We start from the raw sequence: 16,683 nt of genomic DNA on the forward strand, positions 1-16,683 counted from the left end.
ATGGGATGACTTGAAAGCAATCTTAAGGATATTTTTGTGGTCTGCTATAAACTATTCTTCATCGTAATTTTTGATGTGTACACACAATTTTGCCTGATTCTTCTCATTCTACCCAGCATTAATCATATAAACACTATGTAATGCACTGAGCTGAGTCTCCAAGTTGGCTGAGAGTTTCTCAGAACCAGAACGGCAGATGTTTTTGTCAGATCTGAATAAGCAAGACAAGACCCTGTTACACCATTTCAGCTTCTTTAAAGCATCTTCTGTAATCGGAAATGCCTCTAAAAACAACAAATATAGGAAAATAAAGCTGTAAGTGCATGTGGCTGAATCATTAACACCCTTGTGAGAAGAGAATCAAACTGTCAGCATTGGAGGCAAGAGTGTGCCTGCTCAACAGCCCTGCTCTAATTAACCTCCTCCCCGGGGGTTACACACATCCTTCTCACCTCTCCATTCACCAAATCTACTTTGCTCCTCCCTAAACCATGCATGTATAGATCAGTCCGCTGTTCCAGAGCACAATGGGAGAGGAAAACAATAAGGTTACGCAGAGGGGACACCAGAAACCAACTTGGAGCCAAGCTTTATTAATCTTTCAATATAATATATCTCTTTTTGTAGCTCAACAGGGTTGCCAGTCTTTGCAGGATTACACAGAGGATGCAGGGTATTATAAAGAAGCAGGAAAAGCTTATGCAATCCTCCACATTAAACATTCACACTTTAGTTAATCAAGGATGCGAGATGCTGCAATTAATCAGGAGACAAAGGCGAGGCGTCCAGGCACATTTGAATGATAAGAGGTGTTCAGGTGGAGATCTGAGAGAAAGACATTGTCCTATTAATGGAGACTCAGCTACACTGACTGTGTGTGAATCAGATGAAGCCAGTAATATGGAAAACTCCTCTCATGGTCTCCTTTTATCTTCTCCTATCTCTGATCTATATCCCTATCCTTTTTCTTTTTTTAAATCTTCTACAAGTGTAGAGCTTGAAAGGCTTGCCTGAAGATTTACTGACTAAACCGTGGATCGTCAACAGACACGTCTTTGTGCTGTGAATGTTCGAGTGGTCTTATGATCACATTAGAAGAGGAAATTGCTTCTTAATTTACGTTGAAGTCAAGTTTAAAATAAACCTATAGATGCCTCACAAAAACAAAATCCTACAGACGTCACAGTCATAAATCATTCATTATTAGCACTTTAATAATAATAATAATAATAAAAAAGCCCACTTAATTAAGGCTATTTAAAAATAATCAGAAATCTATTCAGTAACATGAGTCACACGAACAGGCTGCATAACTGATAGGACTTGATTTGGCTCTATATTTATGCTGGAATACTCTGAGAAACACTGGATTTGACTAAATGATCTCATTTCCTTCCAGGGAGCCTGATTAGAGCTATTATCAACACTCTACAGCAGCATTTAGGGCTATGGAAAAACACTCAGTAAGCTTAACTACGCTCCTATGAAGAGTTCTTAACCCATAAATAACAACTTTTGGGACCCATCATTGTTAAATACAATCAAAGATGGCTGTAGTCCCAAAGTACACTGAAGAAAAGTATCGTTTCTCAGAACGAAGCATGTGCTTGATATATGTGAATGTTGTGGTCAAACGAATGAACAGGAGGATAAGTGAAGTAAATGGAACTGGATTAATTTATATGGACTACTAACCAATAAACCACACCACTATTGTAAATATCATTTCATGGTGCATGTATTATGATTATTTGAGATTAAATATTCACAGATTTGGGAAAAAACAAATCTTTTCCCAGTTTTACTAGAACATGTTAGATTTAATAATCACTCAAACCATGACAATACACCACTTTCCGGGATGAAAAGATTCCTGTGATTCCTTCACATCCTCAATGGTACAATCTATGTATGAGATTGATGGGTTTGATAAGATTAGTCTTTGCTTTAAAAGAAAGCCTTTGCTGGTTTAGATCGTCTCCCAGAATGGTCTAGTTTGAGTTAGACTGATCTGCTGGCCAGTTTGGTTCCCAGCATTGTTTAGCTGGATGGTTAATAGGATGGTTTCCCAGCCTGAGAAACTGGACTGGTCAACCCGAATAGCTGCAACAGACCTGACCACTTGGTACCAGTAAATGTTTTTTTTTAAAACGTCACTGAAACCAACGAATCTAATCAATTAGAGCGAGCTTTGGCGCCCTCTAGTGTTTAACATGAAAAAACACATAGCGTTCAGCTTGTATTCACTTCTGGTGAATCTATTTTGAGAGCAGTTGCTGTCTTTTTATATGAATTTTAAATGATATTCTTGAAATACATGAAAGTTCAACACAGATCTGTTTTTCAGTAATTTTTGCAAAGATTGACCATTTTAAAGAAAATGAGACAACTGAGTCTAGAAATATATAGTCTGATAAAAGTCTTTCATTTGTGTTTACTGTGATATGTGAACTAAGCCTTTAACATTAATAAACAATTTTAAGGTTTGTTTTAACTGTGTTTCCTCCAGAAAAAACATTTTCAATGTCATACACTATACTAGCAAAAGTTTTGGGACATCTGCCCATGCACATAAATGTAATATGGAGTTGTCCCGCCCTTTGCAGCTATAACAGCTTCAACTCTTCTGGGAAGGCTTTAGGGAATTTTTGACCATTCCACTAGAAGCACATTTCTGAGGTCAGGCACTGATGTTGGATGAGAAGGTCTGGCTCACAGTCTCCGCTTTAATTCATCCCAAAGGTGTTCTGTCAGGTTGAGGTCAGGACTCTGTGCAGGCCAGTCAAGTTCCTTCACATCAAACCCGCTCAATCATGTGTTTATGGACCTTGTTTTGTGCACTGGTGCGCAATCAGGTTGGAACAGGAAGGGGTCATCCCCAAACTGTTCCCACAAAGCATGAAATTATCCAAATGAAGCATTAAGAGTTCCTTTCACTGGAACTAAGGGGCCGAGCCCAACCCCTGAAAAACAACACTTGAATTCAATGATCTGGAGGGGTGTCCCAAAACCTTTGGCAAAATAGTTTATATGTCAAACACATTATTTTTATTGACTAAATATGCCACCAGTTATATTTACTACATCCAGTTATATTAGAGTCTCGTGATGTATCATCCATGCACCTTATTAAAAAAGTTTGGGAGACACTTAAAATAAATGCTAAGTCTACTGCTGTGAATAACATTTCCATTCATAACACTCTGTCGCCACCTACTGGTCAAAGTGTAATATTGTAGATAAGTTGTATATAATATAATACGAAGTAATGAACAGAAATAAACGTTGTAAATTAAATTAAATTAGTATATTTGTGAATTATTAGTTAGTACTGAAATGAAATTGAAATTAAACAAAATTCCATTGCATTTGTAGTTCCTATATTCCAAATAATACATCACACAAGCCTGCCTTCACTTAAAGATATCATATTGCGCTTAAAAATATCTTATTATTTAATCTGATAAGTTTATTGTGGTAATTTTCTCCGTAAGTCTGGCAGGAATTTACTTGCTAGTTCTACGAACACATTTACACAACTGTGCTCAGTGACTGATAAATGAGGCCCAGTATCGGATGTCGGTTCGGAAACAACATGATGATGATAAGTGAGAATTTGGCTGCCTTTTGTTTTCAGAGCAGCTATACAAACACTTTCTAGTGTGAAAATACACCACACTTCAGGAACATACTGTCAATGTGGAATTGCTGAGGGCAGAAACTGTGAAAAGTGAAACCCATCCAGATTCACGATGACTCACCAGACAATATTACTTTCCTTTACCAAGTTTGCAGCCATTATATAAGACTGGTTTTTACTTAAAGTATACTTTTAAAGCATGGAAAAGAAATATCAGTTAAAGCTCGTGGCTCGTTCAGGGATGGTCATCATTTCAATTGAGCGGTTAATACTGAATATTAAAGCAGAACACTTTATAAAATATCATAGACATAACATGTTTTATTTATTGAAAGACTGTCCAGTCCACTATTCAATGTTTATTGCTATGTTAGGTGTCTGATATTGCTTTAAGAATTGAAAAGTGCTCCATTTAACATTCTCTCAAGTAGAAACATAGCAATAAATGGACATGAAGTACAGGTATGTTGATTTTTGAACTTACATAAAGCCACTTCACAACATGACCCCCACATATATCTGGTACTTCTATATGTAATCTGACATGTTTGACTTCTGTCAGACATTTAATTTTATTACCAACGACAGTATACAGTATGTGTAGCAGCCTGGGAAATCCTGGGGCTGAATTTTGGACAAAAAATGTGCTTTACATTTTTTCACTACATTGGGTAAGAAGCTGATTTTTACAAACACAGCTATATAAACAGTCAGTCTGCATAACCATACTTGCTGGTATGATACACTCATTCATGTGACAAAAGTCCAAAGGTTATGAGGTGAACGTTATGCTTTCTTTTCTATATGTTGCATTAAGATTATACACTGATCAGGCACAACATTATGAGCACCTGCCTAATATTGTGTTGGTCCCCCTTTTGCTGCCAAAACAGCCACTGATATGAACGGACACACCGACTGCACCCCAGACCCTCCTCACCTGACATCAGTTCCTGACCTCTCTAATGCACAAATCCTCACAGTTAGACTCCAAAATCTAGTGGAGAGCCATCCGTGAAGAGTGGAGGTTATTATAACAGCAAAATTGGGACTAAATCTGTACGAAAAGCACATGAGTGTGATAGATTCATAGAGTGATAGGTTCATAGGGTTTATTTCACACTTTCAAGGTTGCCAGATTTATCTTGAGTAGAAGTGTCCAGGACTGGGTTTTTCAATAGTGTATTTTTTTAAAATGAAAGATGCAAAATAAAACATTTTGTGGATTTTAAAGAGATGACAGAATTATTTATGCACTTAATATTGGTCAACATTCTATAGTTTATTTACAGCCCAAGACATATGCTCCAGCATGACATATAGCGGTTTACATAAAAAAATCAGACAGTTATGTTGAATTTATTTCTCTCTTTATTACTATATGTCATGGAAGAAAAATGGGCTGAAGTCTGCATTAGTCAAACTCCACCCTTTATGCATAACTTATATTTGATTTCTTATATTTGAATGCTGGTTATTAGTACTAAAAATTAAAATCTTTGTCCTGTTGTGAACGTCCTAATTTTATCAAGTTGTTTGATAATTACATACTCTAGTGAAATAAGCATAAGCCTAATAAATTCAGATACACTATATTGCCAAAAGTTTTGGGACACCCCTCCAAATCACTGAATTCAGGTGTTGTTTTTCAGGAGTTGGGCTCAGCCACTTAGTTCCTGTGAAAGGAACTCTTAATGCTTCAGCATACCAAGACATTTTGGACAATTTCATGCTTTGGGGGAACAGTTTGGGGATGACCATTTCCTGTTCCAACATGACTGCACACCAGTGCACAAAGCAAGGTCCATGAGAGAGTTTGGTGTGGAGGAATTTGACTGGTCTGACCAGAGTCCTGACCTCAACCTGATAGAACACCTTTGGGATGAATTAGAGCGGAGACTGTAAGCCAGGCCTTCTCGTCCAACTAAAGTGCCTGACCTCACAAATGCTCTTCTAGAGGAATGGTCAAAAATTCCCATAAACACACTCCTATACCTTGTGGAAATTCTTCCCAGAAGAGTTGAAGCTATTATAGCTGCAAAGGGTGGACCAACTCCATATTACATTCATGTTCATGTAAAGGCAGATGTCCCAAAACTTTTGGCAATGTAGTGTATTTAACAGTAATCATTCTGAGAACTTATTTCAGCTTCCATAACAAGTTTTCAGCTTCCATAACAAGAATGTCTGCAGTGGAGTCAGAGTAGAATCATGAAATGAAATGTTCTCTTTTTCACTTCAGGGGATAAAAATGGTTTAAAATGCTAAAATTTTACTTTTAATAGAGATTCATATAAAAGAGAAATTCAGTGTAAGAACAGTTTTCCCAGACCTCTACACGTTAACATGTACACTCAAACATTTCCCTTTTCTTTGTCTCTAACAGTGTGCTTTGATTTGCTGGTTAAATGCGACTGTGAATGCTAGTCTCGTGTCCAGTCGACTGATCCTCTGTGTGTGAGGGAGCGGGGCTTGCAGCTGATGGGTGGGACTTTCGCGGTAAGCTTCGCAAGTGTGGTGAGGATGGCGCAGCCATGGCGGAGGTCGGGGTCAGGGGAGGAGAGGGGACAGGGGTGCGAGGGTATCTTCTTCCTGAGTAGGTATATGCTTCTGGAGAGGAGAATGTGCTAGGATAGCAAGGTGGACTGTGTGGATCTAAAGGGTGGATGTAGTTACATGTCTCCTCGTCCTGTTCTTCTCCAAAGTCCTGCAGTTATATAAGAAGAACACAAATCAACCAACCTAAAGGGAATCATACATTTACAATGTAAAGCAATTCTGCTTAATGATTCAGGAAGCCTTTTTTACTTACCGTCTCCTTCAGGACGTATAATCCACCCGGGCCTTTCCGATTATGGTAGCTTCTTCCTGGCACAATATCAACTGCAACTACAAAGTATGGATTTGTTTGTTAGTGCTTATTTACTAATAATGTCAGGATGACATAAAACCTGATTTAAGTAATACTGATTTACACAACCAGGCTGCCTTGCACTCACATGTCAGTGTTTTGGAGAGTTTTTACTCATTCAGTTAAAAAAGGGAGGAAAGGCATTAAAGTCTTTACTTAAGTAAAAAAAAATTTCTACAAAATGAATACTCGGGTACAGCTTCAAAATCGAGCAAAAGTAGAAAATTACAATCTCTGAAATTTCACAATGAAAGCAAAAGTACAAGAAAGTTTGGAAAAAGATCAAGAAGTCTGCTCTGAACCTGACATTTTAGTTGCTGATGGTAAATTAGTGCCTCTTTTAACAAGCAACCCAGTAACTTTATACTTAACATCTCAAACTGTAGCTAGCATGCTAGGAAATCTTTCCATACAAAGTAGTTAAATGCTAATAGCAAACTGTCACAAAGTGTAAACAGTAATATATTAGAGATATGGACACGAGTTCTCTTTCTCATTGGAACAGTTAGTGTTAGGAATTTAGATGGAAATGAAACTCAACTTGTCTAAAATAAAGCAGTAGACTACTCTGTTTACATTATACTTCTGGGTGTAGCTCGCTTCTAAGCTAACAGAGGTAATATTATGTAAACCTGAAATACTGTAAAGTGACAGTATCAGTAATAATAATACTGAATTATAATAAGGTCCTAAGACCTGAGCCTGCAGACTGAGTGCTGTAGCTATATTCAACCATGCTATTATTTATAATAACCATGTGCTTTTATGCATTTCTATGAATAAATAAATATGTTGTAAGTGATATTTCAGACACAGTATGGCTAAATGTTTATTGTTGCTCTCTTAGCAGAAATTGAACCCGAAGAAGCACACGTCGGCTAGCTAGCTAACACTGAATTGTATATTCTCGTTAAAGCTGCTTCCAGTAAAATTAGCATCCCTTTTTGAGTAACCAGTTCAAACTGGGAAGTGGAGTTTGATGTAGCGAAGACAGATGAGTGGATCTGTGATTTTAACAGTGAAATGTCTCCATGCGGTTATAGCAAATATTAGCACTCTAGGAGCACCGCTCGACCAATCAAATTAGCGGGCCATAACTAATCATTTTTGTAATAAGTTGTACTATTTAATTAATATTTATTACAGTGTAATGAATGAATGAATTATATTTTCATTGATGCTTTCAGTAAAATGTAATTTTATATATTTTAAAAGTGTAAATTTTATATTTTCTGTTATATAGGTGAGACATCAACAACAATGTCATTAAAAACGTAGTCATTTATCATGTAAATATGGAATCTCCAGGTTAAAATAAAAAATAAAATAAACCAGCTTATGACAGCACTTCATGATGAAATGCAAAATTTAGCAGCGCTCAAGCCTGTCAGAATGAGCCTTTATAATAGTTCTGGTTAACTATAGTAATAGTTATATAGCCTTTATAATAGGATTAGGGCAGCTGCCATGAAGGACCTATGTAGGGTACATGTAACTCTATAAACACTATTATTATAAAGTGTTCATTCTTCAAATGGATGAATATACAAATAAATGCATTGCTCTTGAAATTCTGTATTGTACCCTGCCATCGTAGGTGTAATATTTAGAATGTAAATTGTCTATGACATTAAATTCTTTAAAAAGATTGAAATCTTGAGATGTTACCTTCATGATTGCCATTGCTCTGCTCTATGTTCTGCCTGCTCTGCAGGACAGGCTGCTGCCTTTTTCTACAAAATCAGATCAACAGATGAGCTTTGTGAATAGCAAATAAACAAATGAATCACATGTCTGCTGCAGTGGTGAAATAAATAACAGTTTCAGCAGGTTTGCTGGCAAGATTTTACTAAAAGGTCCACACAAATAAGCCTCTATTAATACGCTAACACTTATGTTTTGGGGAATGCATATATAAAGGTTTAATTAAGGTCATGTTATTTGTGTAATAGAAATGTATTCAATGTATCTTAAAGTAGATATTTAAAAAAGTGATGGTCTGTTATCACTAACTCCATTATTATTTATGATAATGATGGAAAAATAATGTAAATTCATTATTATTAGACTTAAGTCTTTATATTAGATACACTGTGTTGCCAAAAGTTTTGGAACATCCCTCCAAATCATTGAATTCAGGTGTTGTTTTTCAGGGGTTGGGCTCGGCCCCTTAGTTCCAGTGAAAGGAACTCTTAATGCACCAGCTTCATACCAAGACATTTTGGACAATTTCATGCTCCCAACTTTGTTTGGGGTACCTAAACTGCCTTTCGGCAATATAGTGTATTTTGCAATATAGTGTATACTACGACTTTCAGTAAAAAAAAATATTGGCACAGGGTGTGTTTGAGGATAGTTTAAAAAAAGTATGTGGGGAGAATCTTGCAGGAGGTCGATCCATTTAAGCATAAAATCCTGTGAAATTTATAACAATATGTATTTTTTTAATGTGTACTTGTAATATACCCTTTATTTTGTTTTAGATTTCGAATTGGAGGGGTAGGAAAAAATATAAATGTCTCAAAGTGACTTAACACACATTTACATTCATTAACATTTCTTGTAATTAATTCCACACATAATGTCAATAATCTTTAATAATCCTGCGTAAGGATTTGTCGACCTACTGAAATGTATCTAAAGCTGTTCTTTTGCATATTGCTTATCTACACAACACACAAACGCCTCATTATTACATTATATATTTAACGTGAATTACTTTTTAGAAGGCTTCCAGCAGGCACACACCGTCACCAAGGTTATGAGCAAGAAAATTCCACCAGTGGAAAGGATGATATAGAGAGAGCTTCGTCCTGCAGAAAAAAATAAACCACCAGAAAGGGCAGTGTTGTCATGGTGCTGTTCTGTCATGCTGGAAAACATGTGCCACTGTTCGTCCATCTCTCTCTACCTACATGCATGCAGCACTACTTTCTTAGCTCTCAAATGAAACAAAGTGTGAACTCTTTAAATTCTGCTCCTAAGCAACAAGAGTGTAGCTTAGTCTCAGGCCTCAAACTGGGATGACAGACTGGGTTTTTTTTTTTACAGGTTTTGTTAGAGTGGGAATGAATAGTGATGCTAGTGGTTTTTTAAAGGGCAGTGGATAAGAGGGAATGCAGAACCCCCATTGGGTTGATGCTGTGTCTTAACTGTGTGGTTGTGTATAAAGAGGAGGAGGAGGGGGGGGAGGTGAAGGAGGGGAAAGTGGAGGAAAAGGAGGAGGAGGAAGAAGTGGAGAAGGAGAAGGAAGAGGAGGATGAAGAGGGGGAAGAGAAGGAGAAAAAGGAGGAGGAGGTAGAGAAAGAGGAGGAGGAGGAAAGGAGGGGGAGGAGGAAGAGGAGGAGGAAGAGGAGAAGGAAGGGGAGCAAAAGGAGGAAGAAGAGGAGTAGGAGGAGGAAGAGAAGGAAAAAGAGGAGGAGGAAGAGGAGGATTAAGAAGAGGAGGTAGAGGAGGAGGAGGACGAGGAAGAGGCACTAATAAGTAAACCACGCTTCACCTGCAAGGTGAGGATTGGGTTTTGAGGTTAAAAACACATGTTCTAGTGATAGTGATAGTCACAACTGTGAACATGTACAGTAATATATATGAATTTGATTTACTTTAAACTAAACTTTATCCATTCCATCATTAGTGTATGGACAATTATAGATAAATCTTCTGCTACAAGGTCTATCACTTGAACTATTACCTGACTTGTTACTTCATGCTCAGTTCTTGGACTTTTTATTATACAGGTTTAACTCACTGCTTCACTACACACCTTAAAATTCTGCTCATCATTAGTCACATCACTGAGTCTTTATGTTTCTGTTCACACCATTATGGTTTTGATTGAGTTTTGAATTTTTTTGTTGCTTTGTGTAGAGTAGTTTGTTGATCGCCTGAATACTGGCATGATTTTGATTTTTCTGGACTGTTAGAATTGTCTGCTTTCCATAAACATTTATTCAAAACAAATTTTCTCCCCATTTCCTTCCTAGTTCAGTCTTGGCCAATCCCAAACACTTTCCATTATTATAAAAGAAGCTAACAACTAGGGTTCATTACAGCTAACACCAGCCACTTAGGTTGCAATGTGCATTTTAAAGAAAATCTCATTATTTGCACCATGTTAAGCTCTGTATTTGTATAATTCTTGCTTTCAGGCTTCAAATTACCCTTTCAGAGCTGATCTTTTTGGTCATTCATAGTCACAGATCAAAACCAGAAGCACATGATATATAATATATATCATGTTATAAGTGAAATCATCATCATCATCATCATCATCTACAGTTGTGTTTAGATGCTCACTGTACAGATTTAAAAGCTAAGAAACTGTAAAACAAAACTGGCTAACCAGGCTAACTTGAACAAGAACAAGGCCAGCATACAGCTAATATTCTTGCCTCAAAATAATAATAGATGTTTTTTTAGACGTGTCCAAATAACCCGAAGAACTACAGCGTTATAAAGAACAGGGTTGATCAAGACATCTTAGAATCTTTATTTCAAAAGTTCAACAGCTCAACTTCCATTAAAGGTGAGTTTTAAGTTAGTATGTTTTCTTTCATTTGTTTGGTACATGGAAATGTGTCAGAGATATTCTCCTTGGCAAAAGAAACGAATTAGATAGAGATTAAATTGGGGAAAAATGATTAAGATGGTACAAGAAACCTGCACTTACTGTAGACTGTGAGTCTGACAGGTATGCTCTTCATACTGCTGATGGGATTCTCCACAGTGCAGGTGTAGATATCATCATCTGACATCACCACCCTGGAGATGGTCAGAACTTTCTGGTCATGTGACAGGAGCAGACGTGAGTCATTGGTCAGAGGCTTCCCACCCTTCAGCCATCCGTAAATAGGCTTTGTGCCTCTTTCATGAGTGCAGTTCAGTGTGAAGTGCTCAGTAAGCTCCAGCACAGAGGAAGCCACCAGATGGACAAATGGCCTGGACACAGGAACTAAAAAGGAAAGACATAAAAATAGCCAGAATGAATTTTTTTTGCTGTGGCTGTGTTACATAATGTTATACACTATTTTGCCAAAAGTTTTGGGACACACCTCTAAATCATTGAATTCAGATGTTGTTTTTCAGGGGTTGGGCTCGGACACTTAGTTCCAGTGAAAGGAACTCTTAATGCTTCAGCATACCAAGACATTTTGGACAATTTCATGCTTGGTGGGAACAGTTTGGGGATGACCCCTTCCTGTTCCAACATGACTGCACACCAGTGCACAAAGCAAGGTCCATGAAGACATGGATGAGTGAGTTTGGTTTGGAGGAACTGGTTTGGAGGCCTGCACAGAGTCCTGACCTCAACCTGATAGAACACCTTTGGGATGAACTAGAGAGGAGACTGCGAGCCAAGCCTTCTCATCCAAAATCAATGCCTGACCTCACGAATGCGCTTCTAGAGGAATGGTCAGAAATTTTTTACATAGTGTACACATGGGCAAGCTTTTGTTTTCTTTGTTTCTATATTTCAAAATTCTAAAACCTTGGGTTTATTTTAAAGTTTAAAAAAGATCCCAAATTTTGTGGTCTCAGACTTTTGTTTGCATCAAAACCACATTGGGTTTCTATTGTATTAGCCAAGAACAGGTATCTGAGACTAGAGTGGATGCAAACTCAATGAAATTTCCAATCTTCAGCTTCAAATTTCAATCTGTTAGACTGGAAATGGAATAAATCTCCAGAACTAGGCTCCAGGGTGTTTGTACTGGAGCTGTAAGTGGAAATCTACATGCTGAAAGGAAACCTTTCTTCCCATGCTTACCATCTACAGTGAGGTTCATATGTTTCTCCCCGGTAAAGGTGTCATCAGTGATGGAGATCTCTACTTCATAAGCACCCTCATCTGACAGCTGCAGGTAGTTGAGCAGCAGTGAGCCGTTTTCGAAGAGCATGATGCGGCCACGGTATTCGCTCCGCAAGTTCCCAATGATATCAGTGCCGATAGACTGAACCACAGTGACAGGTTTGTCCCTCTTCAGCTGCCACTTGATGACGGGTTTGTCAGAGCTGGTGCTGGTGTAGCTGACGGAGAGCAGGGCCGAGCCACCTAAGGTACCTCTTATGATAGAGGATGGGCAGGTGATGTTCACTCCACTGACCACTTAATGCAAACACAAAACAAGACACAAGGGTGACCTTAATGAATTTCCAGAAATGTATTTTGTCAAACAACTTCACCGATAGCTACTTAATTGTTTGTAGGACTTTTTGGTCTTGAAGTAAATTGAGCATGCTCTAAAATTGTCTTGCCAAGTCAATGCAAAGTTTTAACTCTCTAGCAAAACATTTTTATGATGCACACTTGAACAGCGTAAATAAAAAGAATGAAAGTAAAAAAAGGAAAATGATCAGAATAGGGGGAAAAATTGTTAATATTCACAGAGGTGTTGTCTAAAGGGTAAAAGGTACAGGTCCTGCTTCCTTTTTTTTGCCCATGATTGCAGCTATCAACAAACTAATGCAATGAAATGCATTAAAAAATTCAGCATTTAATTCTTTTGGAAAACAATACAACAAAGCTTTTAATCTCAGAATGGTACTTTGTGGTACTTTCTTTTCTTTTGGAAAACAATACAACAAAGCTTTTAATCTCAGTGTGGTACTTTGTGGTACTTTGTGCCTATGTTGTCATCCATACCCCAATCATCAATGATTTTGACCAAACTAAAAACTGACATGAGATAATGGACCATTTAGGTTTTACCTTTGCTTTTTTTTCACAAAGTCCCTGCCAAGTGACCACAGTGTCTAATCTATGGCAAAAACTCCACAGAACTTTACAGAGCTGCACGGTGCTCTCATAAAATGGTGCCCTAAACTTGAATAGTGCAGAAGTGCTAATGTTTTTGGTTTGGTGCAATACCTACAGCACAAGATGTTGGATCATCGTGGAAAATCATCGAACAAAACAAGCAAACAGATCAGAGACTCGAAAACAATTAACTGTAGGCGATGTAAAATGAGTAAATGAGTGATAGTTGCTATAGTGTTTTTGGATGGAAAGCTCTGATAAAGAATAGCTGAAGTTGTTTTCATCTGGATTGGTATCATATCTTATTAAATTGATCATTTCTGTTCTTTACTATGTCTATTGGCTCAAGAATAGTCTGCTTGTACTTTGACTATATCCTATATGTATTTATATCGAAGGTCTGTCAAATAATAAACCAACTCAATAAATCTTCAATCAGCAGTGATGCAATGTAGGTTTGTAAAAAAATTCTAAATTACAACATATCATTGTGATGTAAAGCTGTACAAGAAAGAACATTGATCTCCTTCAGTATTATGCAAAATTCACCACATTGCTTTCACAGAGAGATTAAATGTAACTGATTTAATAGTAATTCATATAGTGTAAATTAGCTATAGCAACAGTCAGGTCAGTTACAGTCTATCAAAACATGTCACTTGTATCTCAATAACACAGGAGGTGAAAGAGAAGCTCCAGTAAACTCAAGCAGCTAGGTGTCAGTATAGAGCTCCAACAACACTGTAATATACTGTTTCGTAATGTGAATAAGATAATCCGTACAGGAGAAGGTGTGGAGATAATCAGTCTTATTCACTTCATATATATGTATATATATATATATATATATATATATATATATATATATATATATACACATTTATATATATACACCATTAGCCCTATTACCTTAAGTGTATGTTCCACCAAATCATACTTATGCATGAGGTTTCCATGACATTAAATATATGGCTTCAGATACATAAATTGTGCCTGCAACTTTGGTGTCTAATGGCCACAACATAATAAGTCATGTCCAAAATATATGTACACCTAAATATTGTGTAGATCCCCCTTATGCCTCCAAAACACAAGATCTATCACGGTGTGATGTGGTGTCGGGTACCAAGTCCTGTAAGTTCCTCCATGGTTTGTCCAGCACATCCTATAGATGCTTGACTGGATTGAGATCTGTGGAATTTGGAGTCCAAGTCAACACCTTGAACTCTTTGTCATGGTCTTAAATCATTCCTGAGGAATTTTTTTTATCAATTTCTGTGCAACTTTCTCAGCCTGATGTTGCACAGCATTGCACTTTATTCCAAAAATATTCCAAGCTCCATCACAGCATCCACCTTTCATATTCTTTATGTCTGAACAAACAACCCTTGTCACCTTACTGGCTTTGTACAAATTGGACTGAATAAACAGAAAGAATTCTGGAGCAAATCTTAGGTCTGCCATGCTGGATAAATGCTCTCCAGGCTTCCAGAGCTGCTGAAACATTATTATTTCGTAGCAAAGCCATCTAAATGTTCCAGCAGGTTCAAAGGCTGTTCCGTTACTCCGTCATAGCAGGACTATGTAGCGCGAGTCAGCATGGCATGTCTTCATCGCCTTGGTAACAGGCCTCAACGTTCACGGCTTGCCAAGACGAGCTAACAAAGGCCAGGATTGTAGGCCTGTCCTCGTCCAGTGAGGGCCAGCTGGGTGAGAGCCATGCTCTTGTGTGATTGGTGGCTAGCAGACAGTGGCAGCTCAGTGATTTTGCTAATCAACACACAGCACAATGACACAAAAGTAGTGCTTGGAGCCAGGCTTCGACAGCTACATGTTCTCCTGCATGAAACAGCCTCCTTTTTCCTTAGTGTCTTTCTCCATCAGATCTTCAATACGCACCATCACCTACAGACTCATAGCATGAAACCAACCCTTACTTATAAGCATTTATTGTCTATAAATAAAGCTTCTGCAGCTTTAGATTTAATTATTTAGGAAATTATATAAATAGTTACATAACATTGTTTTGAAGCTAAGTGTTTTGGCTGAAGCACAAACTTCACAAACGTTTGTCCTGAAATGAGAAATTATTCAGCTAAGCCAAGGAAGCATATCAAATTCAGGACCGAAACGTTTTTATCTGTTAAGATGTTAAATTATCTGCATGTAAATAATTAAAAAAAAAAAAAAAACACAGCAACTACTGTACTACTACTGTAAAGGAACTTTTGATTTACTTTTTTTGTCTTTTCTCTGCTGACGTTTTGACCCTGGTCAGACAAGACACAGCAGGTTTTTCTGTACTTACCTGACAGGAAACAGGTGAGGATGCACAGTTTCTGGAAAAGTAAAAAAACTCCTGTCTCTCTGGAAGAAGCCTGCATCTCCGCCTTCATCTTGGGAGTAGCGCTGGGTTTCTCTCCCCCACACTCAGCATGGTTTGGCCACTCCAGGCACGTCTCCGAGAACACACAACACTTCCTGCCAGACTGGACGCTGCCTGCTCTGAACCCCACTCCAAGGACCCCTCACTGAACAGCTCTCTCTCTCTCTCTCTCTCTCTCTGTTTGCCTGAGTTTCTGCCCAGTGCACATCTATTTTCAGGGGGTGCCTCTCTGTGTGTCTTTATCCAGTGGTGTCTATTGTGTGTGGTGGTGTTTGTCTTTTCCCCGGTAGTCACTGTTCTGTCACAGGTTGAACTTTCACCACTCTCTAAATATCATTCCTGTTTTACTTTTCTTTCTTATTTTCTATTACAGACAATACAACTCATAGTCCTACTGATATAACTGATATAGTTTTTAATGTCTTGCAATAAATGACACAGAACTGATTTACAGTCTTTCTTGTAAATAAGGTCCTTAATGAGATTCTGCAGGGCAGGAACTTAGCTGCTCTTGCAGAACATAAAAGCCACATAAAAAAAAGCACTTGGGTTAACATGTGAGCTCGTCAGAACAAGAGCACAGAATGAATAGACCTGCTGTTGCTGAAAAACACTAGCCCTCCAACCGAGCCTCAGCCTCGCCAGTCTCCTGAAACACTGCATAAATCCTTTAAGGTTTCTTTTCCTTAATGAAAATTAAATGTCCAGCCCCTTGGATGTAAAGCTTGGGTAGATAAGATAAAGAATTCAATGAGACTGAATCATTTTAAAAGATTTCTTTTAGTGTTGTGGATAAAGCATAATGCTCTAATGTTGAAATGACAGAATGGTGTGCTTCTTTCCCCCTCCAACATGACATATGACTAACACTCCTAGTCTTAACAGAAAGATGATGTCATAGTGTTGAAATCATGGTCTCTGGAAATGCCTGAGTCTAAGAAATATTGTTTATTTAGAGTAGAATCGTTTGTATAACACCTCTGGATATT

General features: G+C 37.8%; 1 protein-coding gene across 1 annotated transcript; it reads right to left on the reverse strand.

The window, feature by feature from the left end:
- Positions 1-3,941: 3,941 nt before the first annotated feature.
- hepacama (hepatic and glial cell adhesion molecule a) lies at positions 3,942-15,886 on the reverse strand. Its single transcript, XM_058412992.1, has 7 exons — positions 15,617-15,886; positions 12,319-12,657; positions 11,221-11,502; positions 9,271-9,364; positions 8,220-8,284; positions 6,453-6,529; positions 3,942-6,347 (listed from the first exon to the last, which is right to left on the reverse strand). The coding sequence occupies exons 1-7, from the start codon at positions 15,702-15,704 to the stop codon at positions 6,045-6,047; spliced, it is 1,248 nt and encodes a 415-aa protein (XP_058268975.1). The 5' UTR covers positions 15,705-15,886; the 3' UTR covers positions 3,942-6,044.
- Between the last annotated feature and the right edge of the window lie 797 nt (positions 15,887-16,683).

Source organism: Hemibagrus wyckioides, linkage group LG17, assembly GCF_019097595.1.
Source record: "Hemibagrus wyckioides isolate EC202008001 linkage group LG17, SWU_Hwy_1.0, whole genome shotgun sequence".
Taxonomy (NCBI): domain Eukaryota; kingdom Metazoa; phylum Chordata; class Actinopteri; order Siluriformes; family Bagridae; genus Hemibagrus; species Hemibagrus wyckioides.